The sequence below is a fragment of the Corvus hawaiiensis genome, chromosome 2, assembly GCF_020740725.1.
Source record: "Corvus hawaiiensis isolate bCorHaw1 chromosome 2, bCorHaw1.pri.cur, whole genome shotgun sequence".
In the NCBI taxonomy this organism is placed as follows: Eukaryota; Metazoa; Chordata; class Aves; order Passeriformes; family Corvidae; genus Corvus; species Corvus hawaiiensis.
This window is the reverse complement of record NC_063214.1, coordinates 47,867,311-47,883,030: the sequence shown is the minus strand read 5'-3', so window position 1 is coordinate 47,883,030 and position 15,720 is coordinate 47,867,311. Positions and strand designations below refer to the sequence as shown.

Here is a 15,720-nt window from a genome sequence, read left to right as displayed (position 1 = left end):
TAAGGAGTCCTGTTATTTTCTAGCTGTAGTAAAATCACAGTATAAAAGTTATCACACAATAATGTGTAATATAAACCAGACTATGGAAATAAGCAAGCTACAAGCATTTACTCACAAAATCTAAAAAAGAGAAGCTGCTAAAGCTCTTCATCAGAAAAGTAGGAGTAACAGAGAATTAATTTTTTCAGAATTTGATTCAAATGGGATGTTTTTTATCCAGAGGACATTTGGGAATTCAGTCTTGCTTGTCACTACACATGAGAGTGCCACTGTGCAGTTGGGAATCTCAGTGTTTGGCAAGTTTCCCAGGCATCTCAGAATTTTTCTGTCAAATTACAGTTTCCTTCCTGTGATGGTCAAGGTTCCTCAGAGATACAAGTGTTCCTTTCACTGGCTAAATAACAACTCCTTGTCTCAATGAAGTGATAAAAACCTTTCTTCCTCTTTCCACATTCCTCACTTGTGTGTGGACTTCAGACTGCAGTGTGAACCTGGCTGACAAAGTGTAATGGCCTGATAAAATTGTGTTAAGTGTTGTGCCAGGCTGCCTGTTCCTGGGGTTCCTGAACAGAGGGAGCTCCAGGTAACCTTGGGGAGGGCTCTTTGAAAAATTGCTGACATTTCTCAGCTCTTTATTCGACTGTATTTGCTGATGTGTTGCTCTGTTATTTGCCATTTGAGTCTTCTGAAGTGCTCTACTTTGATGACAAAAGTACACTTTCAAGGAAGTTATCATTTAAGTGTCTCTTGTAACTCCTCAGCCTGAATCATACTGACTTCTTGGATATGTTCCTCTCCACTGACTGCATTAGGTTTCAATGAAAGCCGCTGGTGGCTGGACACCCTCAGAACTGAAGACGGCGGTTACATTTTGATGATGTGCAAAATGCTGCTCTGCACCTTGGGAGTTACAAGGACCAGACCATCGGGTGAGAATGTAATTGTGTACCTGTTAGAACTTCTGTAATGGTACATTTTGTGCTCAGTTTTCAGTTTGTTAGTACTATTTTTGTGCTTGACACATGTATCTTTTTTTCTTTGGTATCTCTCTGTGCTCTTGGGCACACAAATAATGCTATTATATAACAAAATAGTAACTAAATCTGTCACACCTGGCTGAAGGTTGGAGAAGGGTGAACTGATCATTCTCACTTAAGCTGTTTTCTCTCTGCTTGCAGCCAGGCCGGACCTGTGAGACCTGAGGGCAAAGGGCTGTTTGAAATGATAGAAAGGGACCCAGCCTGGAGGTGACGTGTCCCCCACCAATACCTCAGCTTGGAAAAGACATGAGAAGAATGTGAATACAACATCTGCTTGTGAGCTCCAAGACCTCTTCCTGCATGAGGAGACAAGTTACAGCTTTTGTGATGTTACTGTCTTCAGCCTCTGACACAGAAGGTGGTGCCAGTCCAGCATTTCATAGTAAAGCTGATGTTGGCCTACTTTGATGTAACCGAGGTACTGATGTCCTTTTTGTCTAGACTACACTCAAAGCAGATTTTCTTTCTAGAAACAGCAGTGTTAAGGGAAATAAATGGGTGTCAGTAAAAGGATTAAAGTTTGTACATGCTACAAGAATAATAAGAGTAAATGATATATTAAATGACTGCTCCTTGGTTTAAATGATTGCTGTTGGACTTAAAAAATGCCTTTAAATAAGTACAAAAATATTTTCAAGCCATACAATATATGACAAAAAATAGGAAAGTGGTAGGGTTTAAAGAACAAACAGTAATGTGGATTGTGTTTATGCTGCAGTAGTTCAGAACACAAAAATATTAATTACCTAGAGAAAAATTATATGAGCCAGTGACAACTGAACAGAACTCGAAGGAAATGTTAATCCAAGGGGAGATTACAGCTGCAGCAAGCTGTCTGTACAGTTGAGTAGGAAGTTACGCTACAAGTACCTGCTGTCTTAATGTAACCCAATAAAAAGATGAAAAAACATGAACGAATAATGAAAAATTACCTTTATGTGGTGTGATTTGAACATTGGCCTGTAATGTATCACCAGGGGTTTTTTTCAGTGTTTCTACAGCTATTGTAAAACTGTTTCAAAGTAAATGAGTAACAGGATATTTGTTTTCTGTTTCTGGAAATCATCAAGGCAGTGGACATGAACTGAAGGCTTGACAGGAACCTCACCCAGTTAAGTCCTGCAGTGGGAACTGAATTAAGTTGATGCAGTTGTAGATCCTGGGCACACACTGGTGGTGAAGCAGCTTTGTGGAGGCTGATCTGGGGCCCTGAGGGACAAGTGAAGATTAAGGTGTCCAACCACATGCTGGGCTCCATTAAAAGATCACGGCTGAGCAGGGGCCAGAAGAGCAATCTCTCCTCTCTGTTCAGCACTTCCGAGACTGCAGCTGAAACACTGTGCCCAGTTCTGGGCTCTTGAAGACAAGACAGATGTGGGAACAAGTCCCATGGAAGCCACTGGGTGATCACTGTTTCAGTGCACAAGTGTGGCACCATACCACTAATAAACACAGTGCAAGTCAGTACTCTGTGGCTGTACTTACCTGGACTCCCTGCACCGTGGAACCACTGGTAATCATTTGGTTTCAGGAAGGGTGGATGCAGGGGACTCGGTCTGGGGGATTCACTTGTGCTTTTAGGGATCTTAACCCTGCTATTCACAGAAAGAACTATTCTGATACTGACACAGCAGAGCTGACAGATCCAGGAAGGTGAGGGAGCTTTCAAAGCCTTTAAATCTCCTGTGCAAGCTTTTCCAGATGGGAAAGTCTCACCCAACCTCATAAAGGCTTTTTGAGAAAAACAAACTGTCAGCACAGCCTTTACAGGTGGGAGGGGCTGGGACAGCACTCTTCCCCACCCCACGCCCACTGGATGATTGTATTCAGTGTAAGACATGCTGCTGCTGTAACAGGGCTTTCTTCCCCTAATTCATCGTCTCTGTTCTTGGCTAGGGAAAGTCTGTACAAGTAACAGCTCCAGGACCCAAGACTTCTCATGAGAAAGTTGGAGTCTGTGATACAGATGATGTCAGCACATGGGTAATCATGTCCCCTCAAGCTCTGGTGGCCCATGCCCACACAGTTGCAATGAATCCAGTTTTGGAGCGGGTACTCATCTCCCTGTGTATGTGACAATGTCTTAAGTTCCCATGCACATGATTTGGGTCATCTCAGCAGCAGAGCTGTGTCTTCCCTTAAGAGCAACAGGCACACCAGAGGAAGGAGGCAATGGGAAGGTCTGACACCGCTACTATAATTGCACCAGTGCCACCAGTAGCTGATCAGAGGAGTTCCTGACACTTCAGATCATACAGGAAGTATTACAGAAATTCTTGGAAAAAGATTCATTTGTAGCTATCATGCATGACAGGTGAGACTTTGCTGTGGAAAAAAGGTGACTTGAAATCAAAAAGAACCATCTTTTGCCTGGTCCCTTCCTCCTGGCTGCTATACTTGAGGTATCTGAGATTTGAGAGACCGCTTTTAAACCTTAATTTTTCCTGCTGCCTGTTCTCAAATTTGTAGTGTGTGGTGTCTTTTTCAGGTATTTTTTTCCAAACTTCTCTTTGTCCCTCACTCAAACATTTTAAGACACATTCAGAAGATGAAAAATACTGTCCTTGTTTACATGGGACACAGAAAACCAGGAATTCTGAAGTGTTAGGATTCAGTGATGGGCTTGCAGTGCATGCCCCTGCTGCAGTGGCTTAGAAACATTGCCTTTATAGTTCTCTTGCCTTTTTAAAAGACAAGACTCCATTATGGACTCCAGCAAAACTAAACACACTGCTCCAGGAATGCATCCTGCAGGGTTGTCAGTGCTCCCATGATCCTGGGCAGCCACCAGTCTGACAGACTGACCGAAGGAAAGACATGTTATACTGGCTGTTTTCCAGTACCATATGGAAAGGCACATGGTGGTAACAAAACTACAGCAGGGACAGACAAGCAGAACATTTTGGGACAGCTCCTGTGTACTTGGAGCAGTCCTGGGGGCTAAGAAGGCAGCTGAATGCTGTGCTGTCTCTTTCCCATATTGGAACAGCTTTCTTAAATTCAGACTGATCAAAACCCATCTTGTTTTTGCACATGGGTGCAGAAAGCACAGAAGACCTGTGACAAGGTCGGCTATATCACCCACCAACCTTCAGTACCTGTGAAAGAAGCCAGGAACAGCAGTACTGGTGATGGAGCACTGGAGGTAAGGACCGCGAGCCTTCAGAACCATTTGCTACCACTGCAGTTCATAGGAACTGCAGCTGCAGCCCTTGCTGGTGGCAGCAAGAAGAAACTGAGCAAGTACTTCACAGGTATTTCTCCACAGTGCCTAAAGAATTGTTTTTTATTGTAGCTACTTTCTCTCCATCCTTTGTCCACCAAAACCTTTTTCAGCAATTGAATTAAAACCATACAATAAAAATGGACAAAACCCAGCTTCAAACAGCTTTTCATACACTTCTTAAGCATCTTCAATGGGGATTCTGAATTTATATTGCCAACTAAAAGAGGAAGACGGCTGCAAAATATCCATCCCTTAATAAAGCATCATGAAAGCCAGATTTCATTCCCATGTTCTGTAGAACTCCTCTCTCTCTCCCAAGTGCCTCAAGATAAAAAACAATACAATCCCCCAAATCAGCAGCCTTTGACAAACTACTTGCTCTATCAACTCTTGGAGCATTACTAGACATTTTTAGGTTAGACTGTACAACAGTTTCTAAATAGCATCTCTAGCATTTGGACATTTGTTCAAAACACCTTTTATCCCCGCCTGGAGCAGCTCCAGCATTTCCCACTGGCAGGTGCTGTACAGAGCTTGTCCCACACGCACTGTGCTGCCACACGTCCTACACCGGAGTAACTGCAAGGAGCAGCCACGTACATGAAAACTGGCACTCCAATGTAAGGAAACACGAGTGTCCCCTTTCCTTATGCATCATCCAGGGTTACGCACAGTGACTAAAATTTCAGCTACACAAAGTCCCAAGTGCTGGCAGTGACATACCTGATTCTCAGCCAGTGCCTTTCATGCATCTCAGGTGTTCACACTTAGCAAAGTGAGGTATCTAACATATTTCAGAGAGGTGGAGGTATCAAGTCTGTTCAAAACCCAAACTTGTTAAGATTTCATCAATACTGTGCAAAAACATAAGCAACTATTCTAAATGAAAACAGAAATGAGGATTTGTATGTCATGCTGCTGTTCTAGTTTTATATAGCTTAATGTGACATTCCACAAAATTGGTGTCCTTTGCTACTCATTTGGCATCTCTTAAATATGGAAGATTTAAACTTCCAAGAACAAAAAATTAAAAACTGGTTAATTGAACTTTGTATTAAAAAGTCACAGTTCTTAAAAGGATACTTCATACATCTGCACCATTTTGATGGTGAGCCGTCAAAATCATCAAGAATTTATCCACAATAGTTTTGCTAATAATATAGGCACATAGTGGCATGTAAACTACACATGACAACTAGAACAGCAAAGGCACGATCTGGTTTGGTTTTTCCTACCTTTCAAGATGTTGGTTAATTTACAAAGAAAAATATTCTATACTCCATGCGGAAGTATTACATTTATATTTTACAGCACAGGACCATTACAAAACTGCTGTCATCTGATAAAATGGGTCACTTAAATAAAATAATAATAATAATAATAAAATAAAAATATAGCAGCTTTTTGCACTGAGGAGCTGAATTTCTGAATTAAAGGACAACACGTGTTCTCTCATCTGTCAGGTTGAGAACATCTGAAATTCTCTATGTATCTTCTTGTCTACAGAAAGCACTGCCTGCACACTGAAGGTAGTTAAAAGTTTTCTGGTTTGCTATTTTCAGCTTTTGTTTGTTTTTCAGATGTCACCTAAGACTGCAAAAGTTAAGATGTCTGATAAACTACCAGTTACTTCTCTACTACCAAAGCAGGTTTAACCAGTGATTTAACTGGGAACCTGACTGCAACCCTCTATGAACTGAGCCTGTTCAGATGTCTTTGTTCACGCCTGCAGACTGAACTCTGTTAGTTCAAAGGGAATCACTCTAAGCATAACTGCTGTCTCATTGAGAGAAAGGAACAGCAGCAGTTTTAAACCAGAACACAGCCCTCAGCAACTTAAAAGTTAAACCTAATGCAGTCATTTTAAAGTGTAATTTCTGCCCATGACTCCAATAATATGACAGTTCTGCATTTCACATAGAAACGTTAGAGTAAGTAGAAAACTTTAGTTTACAAATGAAGATGATCTTTAAAAAAGACATTTCATGTAATTACCTTAAATAGTTCTTATATGCACCATTCCACATTGTGGAAAAGCTGAAATATGCAGTCTGGACTCCACAAGTTAAAGAAAAACAGAATTATATGTATTGGCACAAATACTTACATCTACATCTGTACAAAGTAAAAAAAGCTGACAACCCTGTCCCACCAGTGCAGCATATTCAACTGCTCTCCAACACACACTTCCTGTGACTGCCAACAAGCAACAGTGAGCTGGGAACTGAGTCCTCACAGTGTGGTGCCAAAAAGTTCCAAACTGCTTTGTCAGTCTCTGAACAGAGGAATCAGAAGAATATCCAAAAAAGTGTCAGTCCACTCAGCATGCTCAGAGGTCACTGTAGCTGCACTCTGTAAGCTCCTATGAGCAGCTTTACCTGCAAAAGCAAACAAAGGTTTCCATATCAACGCTGGTCACCGGTAATTTCTGTGTTAAACACTCCTAATGTAGGAATGGCACAAGAAAAGGCACACAATTGCTACTGAGTGAGAAAGGAAAAAGGGAATTACAAAGTCCTTAATAAAATCAGTTTATAGTAGCCCTACTGAAATATGGATGGCTTGTTAAAGGACTCCAGTAGAATACTGCAGCATCAGGTGGTGTTTGAACAAGTTAGCCCCAAATCTGAACCAGACAAACATACTTCCATCTGAATACACCTTTTTCCACTTAAAAAAAATTAAAGGAAAGTACAATAAAAGATGTAAGAGTATAACTTCAGTGCAACTTTTAAATCTAGAGATCTAGAAAATTTACTGGTGTGTCTTCCTAGGATAAAATAAATGCTACCAGAACAGGATTCATCTTGCAACATGTAGTGGGGAGTATTGCCCAAACCACCTGTAAAATGCAACAGACTATTTAAAAAGCAGAGTGCATACCCTAGTAAGTATTTCCAACACACAAGCAAAAACATCTGTATGAAAAAAAAAGAAGAAAGGTGGACACTCCACATATCTTTCATTAATTCATTATTAAACCATTAAGTCATTAAATTCACAACATAGATGGAGAAAATGAATGTTTAGCTGGAACATTAGTTTACCCTAGTGCATGAATTACTCTGACTGCAGCATAAAAACATACAATTATGACAGAACTAACCCTTGGCAATGCTCCTAAGTTCTGGCAATGTCACAGGATGGAACTGTAACTGATGGAAACTGGGATAAGGAGACAGTGGAAAATCCTTAGTTTTACATTTGCAACATACAGCTAGAAGCATTCAGACTATGGAAGAGTTACTGTACAACAAATGAACATGCACATTTAATTTTGAGAACCTTTTGTACCTTGGCAGTAGGAGCTTCTGTCAACCGTATGAAAAGCTTGTTAAGGCCTGCAGTAGGGCTGAAGGAATAAATAAAGTGACTATCCTACAAGGAAAAAGAAAATGGACAGAGTTAATGGTAGGCTATGGCTTAGAGAGCTGTGTAAGAGGACTAACAGAACACAACATTTTCACTTACGCTTTTTTTGAAAGAACATTGTGTATGATGCAATCACCGAGAAAACAAGAGGACTTCAAAATTGTGCACAGTGATGCATTTAATAAATTTAAAAAAACCCCCAGAAATTAATTATTAGAACTCTGAGGTAGGTTGGTAAGAAAATATTTAAGAACTTACTTGGGTCAAAAATGTGAGAGGCTTGGTCAATAAGAGAAGAAGCCTCAGTCCCAGAATCACAGAAGGGTGGAGGCTGGAGGAAACCGCTCCAGGGCATCTAATCCAACCCCCTGCTCAAGCAGGGCCACCTAGAAGCAGGCTGTCCAGCACTATGCCCCTGACTTTTAAGTCATAAATTTTTACAGAATCTAGCACAAGCAAACTTTATAGTTCTCTCCATATACAAAGAAAATTAAGTTTCATTTTAAGAAAAACCTTATCATGATAAAAAATATGCTTCATCACAATACTGTAAATTCAAATTACGGCACTGAGATTTCCCAAGCTGCTCCAGGAAGACTTAATGAAGCAGTTTTACAGTCAATCAGTTATATGAAAAGATTTACCAAAAATACAGGGAGCTGGAATTTGTCGTTTAAAACCACAGCTTGTACACTGCATGGTCCACAGAGCCGAGCAACAACTTCTTTACCAAAGAAATTTGAATGGAAAATAAAGAGAAGAATTCCAGATCCTGAAAGGGAAGGCAGTTCAGTCACATGAATTTGAAATGAGATACAGTATTTAGAACTGCCTACACTGGACCTTTGAAGACAGGCACACATACATATACATAAAAACCGTTACATGGTGTATATATATATATATATATAAACAAACGAACATGCAAAAATCCCATTTCCCAAGGCAGTGGATCCAGAAAACTTGGCTTGGCCACCAAGTTAAGGACTTTTGGCAGCAGAAATAATTTAATGTGGCTATTAGAAAGGACTGCAAAATAGAAACAGCAATCCTCAGCACAGTTCACTTCTGTGGTCTCGGATTTACCCAAAGAGAGTTACGGAATTTAGTGTGGTTTGGGTCTAGTCAAGAGAATAGACAACTGAGACAAGTCAATTACAGATCTTTATGAAATGCACTGAAATTCAATAAGCAGCAACTTTAACTACCCACAAATGCTTCATTTTAATACGTAAACTTACATGAAGTTTCTTAATTCTGTAAGATGAGATACCTATAATCAAGAACTGGAAGACTTACCCAAAAACTCTGAAAAACCAGAAAACTGAGCAGACATAACCACTTTCAATCTTAGTTTAAGTGGATTCTAATAGTCACACTGATTTATCACTTCAAGAAAGATCAGTATCAGTAGGTATTTCCCTGACATACTCATCAAAAATGACTTTTAGCTAAGCCAAGCAGCAGAGAATAGCATCTGAATTCCTGGAAGAATAAAGAAACATTCCCAAATACCTTGGGAATTTGATTCCCAGCCTTTTCAAAGGGTTTGTGGGCAAAACTAAGTTGATTGCAGCTGCTTCCTTTTCCTATTATTTCTAGGCTGCATTTGTCTCAGGGCAGTGCTGGAGCTACATTCCAAGCCTCCAGGACATGACCTACTGTCTACAAAACAAAAGGGTCCACAACAAGATTTTCTCTATTCATCTAGTAAGCCTAGATTTTCCTGAATCATTAATTCTAAGGTAAAGGTAAAGCACTCCTTTCCTGTAATGCCTGTCACTGAGCTAATGTAACCCATGAACAGAAAGAAGCTGACACTCTGTACATGGCAATTAAAAAAAAGTTTAAAAAAAAATACACACAAACCCTACCCATAATACATCAAAATACAATTGCTCTCCCTATGCTCCAAAATTAGGCATTCTTAATGTCATGTACTGCAAACTCATACAAAAATAATTTTGCATAGGAGATAATTTAAGACAGGCTTTAAATATATTGTTCTACCTCTTTTAAACAAACAAAACCCCCACCACCACAACAAACCCTTCCCTACCTTCTGGCACGTTTTGTGGAGGTTTATAGTTAAAATCCATAGAAAAGTCTGGCCCTTCACAGAGACGATGACACGCAATTGGGAACACTGGCTCCAGCAAAGCAAGGCGGGCTTCAAAATAACTCCTGATGGTATCTTCTGCTACTTTTAAGAGTCTGAAAGACCAAACAAGTGAGGCCTGTGGTTCACACAGTAAATTGTTTTACCAGACATAGGCTTGGTGAGAGCTCACACACACACATAAAAAAAGGATTCCAGATGACCCTTTTAGATTCCTGATTTTCAGGAATGAATGTCTTCATCACTAGCATTGATGCATAGATGAACCAGAGGTCCCAATATTTTGTTAATAAAATAATTTATCAACAATCTGTTTGTGAAATTCAACTACTGGGTCCAAAAAAATAAAATATTAATACAAATGCACTACAGTAGATTAAAAAAAAGAATCTAACTAGCCACATATTTTGAAGGCTTTTTATAAGGAAAGATATCCCAGAAACATCAATATATACCTGGTGGGTGAACAAACATCACCACTTTCCCAGCCTGACTGAATTATCAATCTGCCTGCAAGTACAACATAAAAATAAAGAAGTACATCCCTGTATAATTTTACTGGCAATACTACTGGAAAAATGCAGTTCCCAGTTAAATTCTGTGAATAACACGGTGAAAAAGTAGCAATACTACCAACTAAAACAGGCGAAGTGGGGGGTTTGTTTGTTTTTTGGGGGGGTTAGGGAGGCAGGGGAAACAAGCAGCCCAGCCTTCAAAGAGAGACCACATTTCCCACTGGGGTCTGGCACCTTTGCAGGCAGGTTACTCAGTAATCCTCTTCAGAAAGCTGTTTTGTCAGAAATGGGTTTTACATGTTTTAGCACAGCAAAGGTCCCGCCTGTGGCAGCTTTGTAGCTTTTTCAGTTCTTATTCAGAGCACACCTCCCTGCCCTGCTAACTGAGACTATCATCTGCAGAATCTAAAACTTTGGTGTTTCACTGGAAAGAAACAGCAAGAACTGCCATGCCAAAGCAAGCCCCAAAGCCCACAGAGCCTATTTTCCAGATGCTTGACAAAGCCCTATTAAAGATGAGAAATTAAACAGTCCTTTTTTGGTACACTGTCCTATTTTCCAGCAATCTGATTAAGAGCCATCCAAAACTAGAAACTGCAGCCAAATCACATCTCCTTAGATCTACTTAATCCCTTCTAAAATCCCATGTATTTGTGACCACAGCATTCTGCAACGAGACCCATGATTCAGTTTTGCTGTGCAAAAATATTCCTCCACTTCAAACCTATCACTAGATCATTTAGTAGAATGTCCTGCAGAACCTGTCTCATGGCTTTGGGTTATTTTCTGTTGTTGTTTTCTGATTTTAGATTTTGATCTTTTAAGCATTTTATTTTCAGTTCCACTACTACTATATTGTCCTCCTTTCCAACTGACAAAAAGCACTAAACTGGTATGCTCAGGTAATGAGTCTAAAAGCTTCCTGAATTAGCAAGAGCTGTGTTACTCCCTGTATAGTTCACATCAGCACAGTGGTACCCCCTGGACATCAATTTGCATTCATCAATATTTAATTTCAACTGCCACTTCACTGGCAAAATTACATGGTCAAGATCTTCTGAAACCTCATTATTTGGATTAGCCAAAACTAAAGGTGGCAGATGTCACATAGGAAACAAACCAGAAAAGGCATCAAATAGTGAATGAGTGACAAAGTCTCACTACACTGAACAGCAGACACCAGATCACTTATCTGAATGCTTGCTGTTACCTTCAACATCTTAACTAACAAGTCGTGATTTGCTTCCCTGAGCAAGAATGAGCATACTCCATTCACCCACTTCAGCTGCCCCTGCTCACTTTAAGAAGTTTCCTGTGTCTGAAAAGTAATTATTAGGCTTTATGCTTTTAGCACTTTTGTTTTTCCTTTTAGCCTTCTACAAGAGAAAAACATTCCTTAAGTGTTCATCTGCTCATGACAGAAGTTTGATACAGTGATCTACAGTATCAACAAACCTTACATGGCACTAAAAACACTGGCATCATAATACTTTCCTCCTGGTATGAAACTGGATCCAAACATGTTACTTCAGCAAAAATCAGCAGCACAAAATCTAGCTGGAAGCCAATCGCTGCTGGTGCACCCCCACGATCAATGCTGGGTCTGGTCCTGTTTAACACCTTAATTAATGACCTGGAAGATGGTGCAGCGAACCCTCAGCACACTGGCAGATCAGACAAAACTGGGAGGGGTGGCTGAGACCCTCTGGTGTATTTCTGTCATCCACAACATACCTTGACAGGTGTGACAAGTGGGCTAACAGAAACCTCATGATGTCCAGATATCTTTAAAAAGTTTCCAAGGACCTGACAACCTCTCTGAGCAGCCTGTGCCAGTGCTCCATCACCCTCAACAGGGTATTGTATTTCCTGACACTCAGAATGTAGCCTCCTGTGTTCCAGTTTGTGTCCATTGCCCCTTGTCCAATCACTGGGAACCACTAAAAACAACCTGACTCCATCCCCTTCACCCTGTCGCTTCAGGTGTTTTTTGACTGATACACATTGACCATTACAAGGCAGTTTCTGTAAAGACAGATTTAAGAAGTCAGCTCATGGGAAGCACAGGAGATCTGAGGTAGAAAACAGCCAGGGCTTTCTATACACTGGAAGAGAATAAGCTTGGACTACAAACTACTTCATAGATTGTCTTAGATTACATAGATGAATCATTAGGACTAAATTATGATGAAACAAGAAAGAAATCTTGCACTGAGACAGTGTTCTTCCAGCATTAACTATGCATTCATGGCAGAATCTCACCTGCCCCTGAGACCCTCCCTGAGTCTTCTCCAAATTTCAAGATTGCTGGTTATCATTTTCTGCCCATATACATTAACTATCAGTATTCCTCCAAATGGATATCTGAAGAGCTTGCTCCTTCTCTGTATGTCTTAGTTTAGCTCAGTGTATTTTCACATGACCATATGACATGAACACTTCACATGTCACATACCATGCACTGCTCTTCAGCCATTCTGCATGATGATGATGATGGTGATTTCCATCATCTACTGGTATGGAAGCTTTATCCCTAGCACTTTCAGCTCACAGTTGACGTTTAAAGGTCCAACGACATCACAACCGCCTGCACAGACTTTTCATGGTGTTTGTACTTGGTGTTCTTTTGTTTGATTTTTTTCCTATGCTTTCTAGCAAGGTATTTTATTTGGCATGCCCTACTAAGAGCTTACATTCAATGGTCCAGTGTTTATACACTTGTAAGTTTTCATGACTGCTGTACCTTTAGTTAAAGGAATCTTTCACTTCTAGGAATTACCTTTTTCTCCTTTCCATACTATTACTCAGTGGTTGAGCACGTGTATGCCAATTCTGTTAGCTCACATGATTTTGATTTCACATGATTTGTTAGTTAGCTTTCTGCCCAAATCAGATCTGTTTTCTTTCCTGACATTTTCCCCTCTTTTCCTTGACTTAAACCAAAATTATGACATGCCTAGTATTGCAAACTTCAGCAGAACAAACTTCCAAGTACAGTTTACTCACGTTTCCAAGTGGCTCTTGAGCTGCTCATATACCAGTACGTTATTGCACTGTTTAGCAAAATGCATGGCACTGTTCTGATGCTTGGACAAAATGTTGCAGTCAGCTCCGCTTTCAATCATGAGCCGCACTATATCAGAATTCCCTCTTTTACAGGCCTGTGTGGAAAGGGAGAAGGTGCAAGGACAGAAAACAGTGATAAACCCATCAGAACAGAGCATAACGTGAGAGTAAGAAGAACTGCAGAAGTGAATTAAAATTCAAACTTTGTTACAATTCAGAACTATTAACTATTTGCTCTGTGAATGGTAACACAACTTGAAACTCAGGAACACACTCCATAAATATTTTATCTTTATCCAGGCAATACTACAGACCCAATCCTACAGAAGCAGCAACACTCAGGATTACCAAGCAGACATAATTAGAAAAAAAAAAATTACAAAGCAAACCCCAAAGTTGTGTGAAAACATCTGATCTGCTGGAGTTCAGTAACTGTACATTTTCTTGCAATTGTTTACCTGAGTAAGTATGTTTTTGTAGAACTATTTAGAAATTACTAAAGTAACATTTCCAAGTGTCTGTTTTTCTATGCATCTCAGTTTAAAATGGTACTCTGGGTATGCAGTATATTTACAGAATCTGTCCCAGACTGGTGTGTAGCTATGTCAGACAGCCACTGTTATCCTCTGTGCAAATGTTCAAGGCTGTTCCCTGTTACTTACAGCAAGAATTTCAGGGCACATCAACCAAAGACTTACAAAAGCCCAGGAAAATCTAAAAAAAGTTTTACTTTGAAGAATGCAAACACACTCTTGGTCACTTGTTTTCAAATACTTCATGCAGACAAATTAGGGAAAGGCACAAGAGATACAACATTTTTATCTTTGTGAGGCCTTTCAAAAGTCAGCTTCTGAAATTTATCTCTGCTCTGAACTTTGATCTGTGCCTTCAATCCATAAGCTTCCATAAATAGAACAACCCACCTGTTGTCCTCAAACCAAAAAACCCAGAAAAATCTCACACCACCTGACAAAAAGGAATTGAGTGTTAAGATTTTTTTTTCTCTGGTAAGAAAAGTATGAGAAAACTCCTAAGGTTAAATAAGAGTGACTTGATAAACACACTGATATGTTTATCCACAGAGAGCTAACCTTCTACTTGGTGTTCTTTTGTTTGGTTTTTTTTCCTATGCTTTCTAGCAAGGTATTTTATTTGGCATGCCCTACTAAGAGCTTACATTCAATGGTCCAGTGTTTATACACTTCTAAGTTTTCACAATTGCTGTACCTTTAGTTACTGGACATGAAGATCCTATTCTCTGTATCTACATCACAAAACAAACACCTGGAATAAGTCACTGTAGGCTGCTAGTCAGTTTGTATAACTGTGCATCAAAGACTATTAAAAACTTTAAAAACAATGAAGGTCAAGACTGAAGTTCATGGAAGTAGTCAAACTATGAAGAGATTTTGGATTGAAGTGGCTGAGGAAACCACAAGTGAGTTCTTGTCTTCAGAGAAAATGCAAAATCCCCACACTTGTTAAGCCTTACAGAAGGCAGAACAGAAACAATACCACATTGTCTGGGCAGGAAAGCTTCTGTAACCTCTTTGGCAAACAAACTACACTAACAGCCTACAAATAAATACAGCAAGTTTATCCAAAGGGGAACTTTGGTGAAATTCATTGACATAAAGAAAAAAATATTAAAAGCACAGACTGTTTTAAGAGTATTAGAATTTTCCTGTTACAACAAAATTTAAAAACAAAAAAATCAAAATTTCCTTTGTGACTGGGGGAGTAATGGTGCAGAACAGGCACTGGGAATTAGACTGCAAATTGGCTATTTTATTTTTGGCCTGCAATAAAACAGCAAGTGTCAATCACAGTAACACACAAGTGAAAGATTTTCCTTTCTGGAATTTCTCTCTTCCTACTGACAATCTCATTATCTCAGCTGGAAGACCACATCTGCATTTCTCTGAGCCAAACAACGGAACAGGATGATGAGCCACTGCATGCTGAAGGCATCTGTGTTTATTGTTTAGATATTACAGTACCTTAAAGGAATGGATTAAAACTCTGCTTAGAGTAACTATGAATAGTATTTTTATTTCAAATATGGTACGTGTTCCTGAAATGAATTCTACAAAGACGTTTTTAGTTTGGCAAAAGTATTACTGTTAAACCATGTAAGGACAAACACGGAATTTACCTTCATTAAGGCAGTTTCACCACTGCTCTGCTGCATGTTCACATATGCTCCAGCTTCCAGAAGAATAGCTACCGTTGTTAGAAAATTCTGGGGAAAAAAACAAACCAAAACCACAACACAAGTAAATAAAAAATATTCTGATTTTGTTTCAGAATGTAAAATGACATTTACTTAAAATTCATCCATAGAATGCAAAACATGAGTCATGACACAATTAACACTGTTCT

The 15,720-nt window shown here is 39.6% G+C and overlaps 2 protein-coding genes across 6 annotated transcripts in view; one reads left to right on the top strand and one right to left on the bottom strand.

The window, feature by feature from the left end:
- PSPC1 (paraspeckle component 1) overlaps positions 1–7,645 on the top strand; it is a 64,507-nt gene extending 56,862 nt beyond the window's left edge. For 4 of the 5 annotated variants that reach the window (XR_007201622.1, XR_007201620.1, XR_007201623.1 and 1 more), the window contains 3 exons: positions 813–929; positions 1,179–1,458; positions 2,111–7,645. The gene's annotated coding sequence lies outside the window, so the exon portion shown is untranslated. The remainder of the gene's footprint in view (positions 1–812; positions 930–1,178; positions 1,459–2,110) is intronic. The other variant, XR_007201621.1, reaches the window with a different exon arrangement.
- MPHOSPH8 (M-phase phosphoprotein 8) overlaps positions 4,296–15,720 on the bottom strand; it is a 26,905-nt gene continuing 15,480 nt past the window's right edge. Inside the window, exons 9-14 of the mRNA XM_048293549.1 lie at positions 15,494–15,580; positions 13,279–13,433; positions 9,698–9,852; positions 8,283–8,410; positions 7,561–7,644; positions 4,296–6,644 (exon numbers count right to left, since the gene is read on the bottom strand). Coding sequence (XP_048149506.1) covers positions 6,603–6,644; positions 7,561–7,644; positions 8,283–8,410; positions 9,698–9,852; positions 13,279–13,433; positions 15,494–15,580 — 651 coding nt within the window. The 3' untranslated portion in view covers positions 4,296–6,602. The remainder of the gene's footprint in view (positions 6,645–7,560; positions 7,645–8,282; positions 8,411–9,697; positions 9,853–13,278; positions 13,434–15,493; positions 15,581–15,720) is intronic.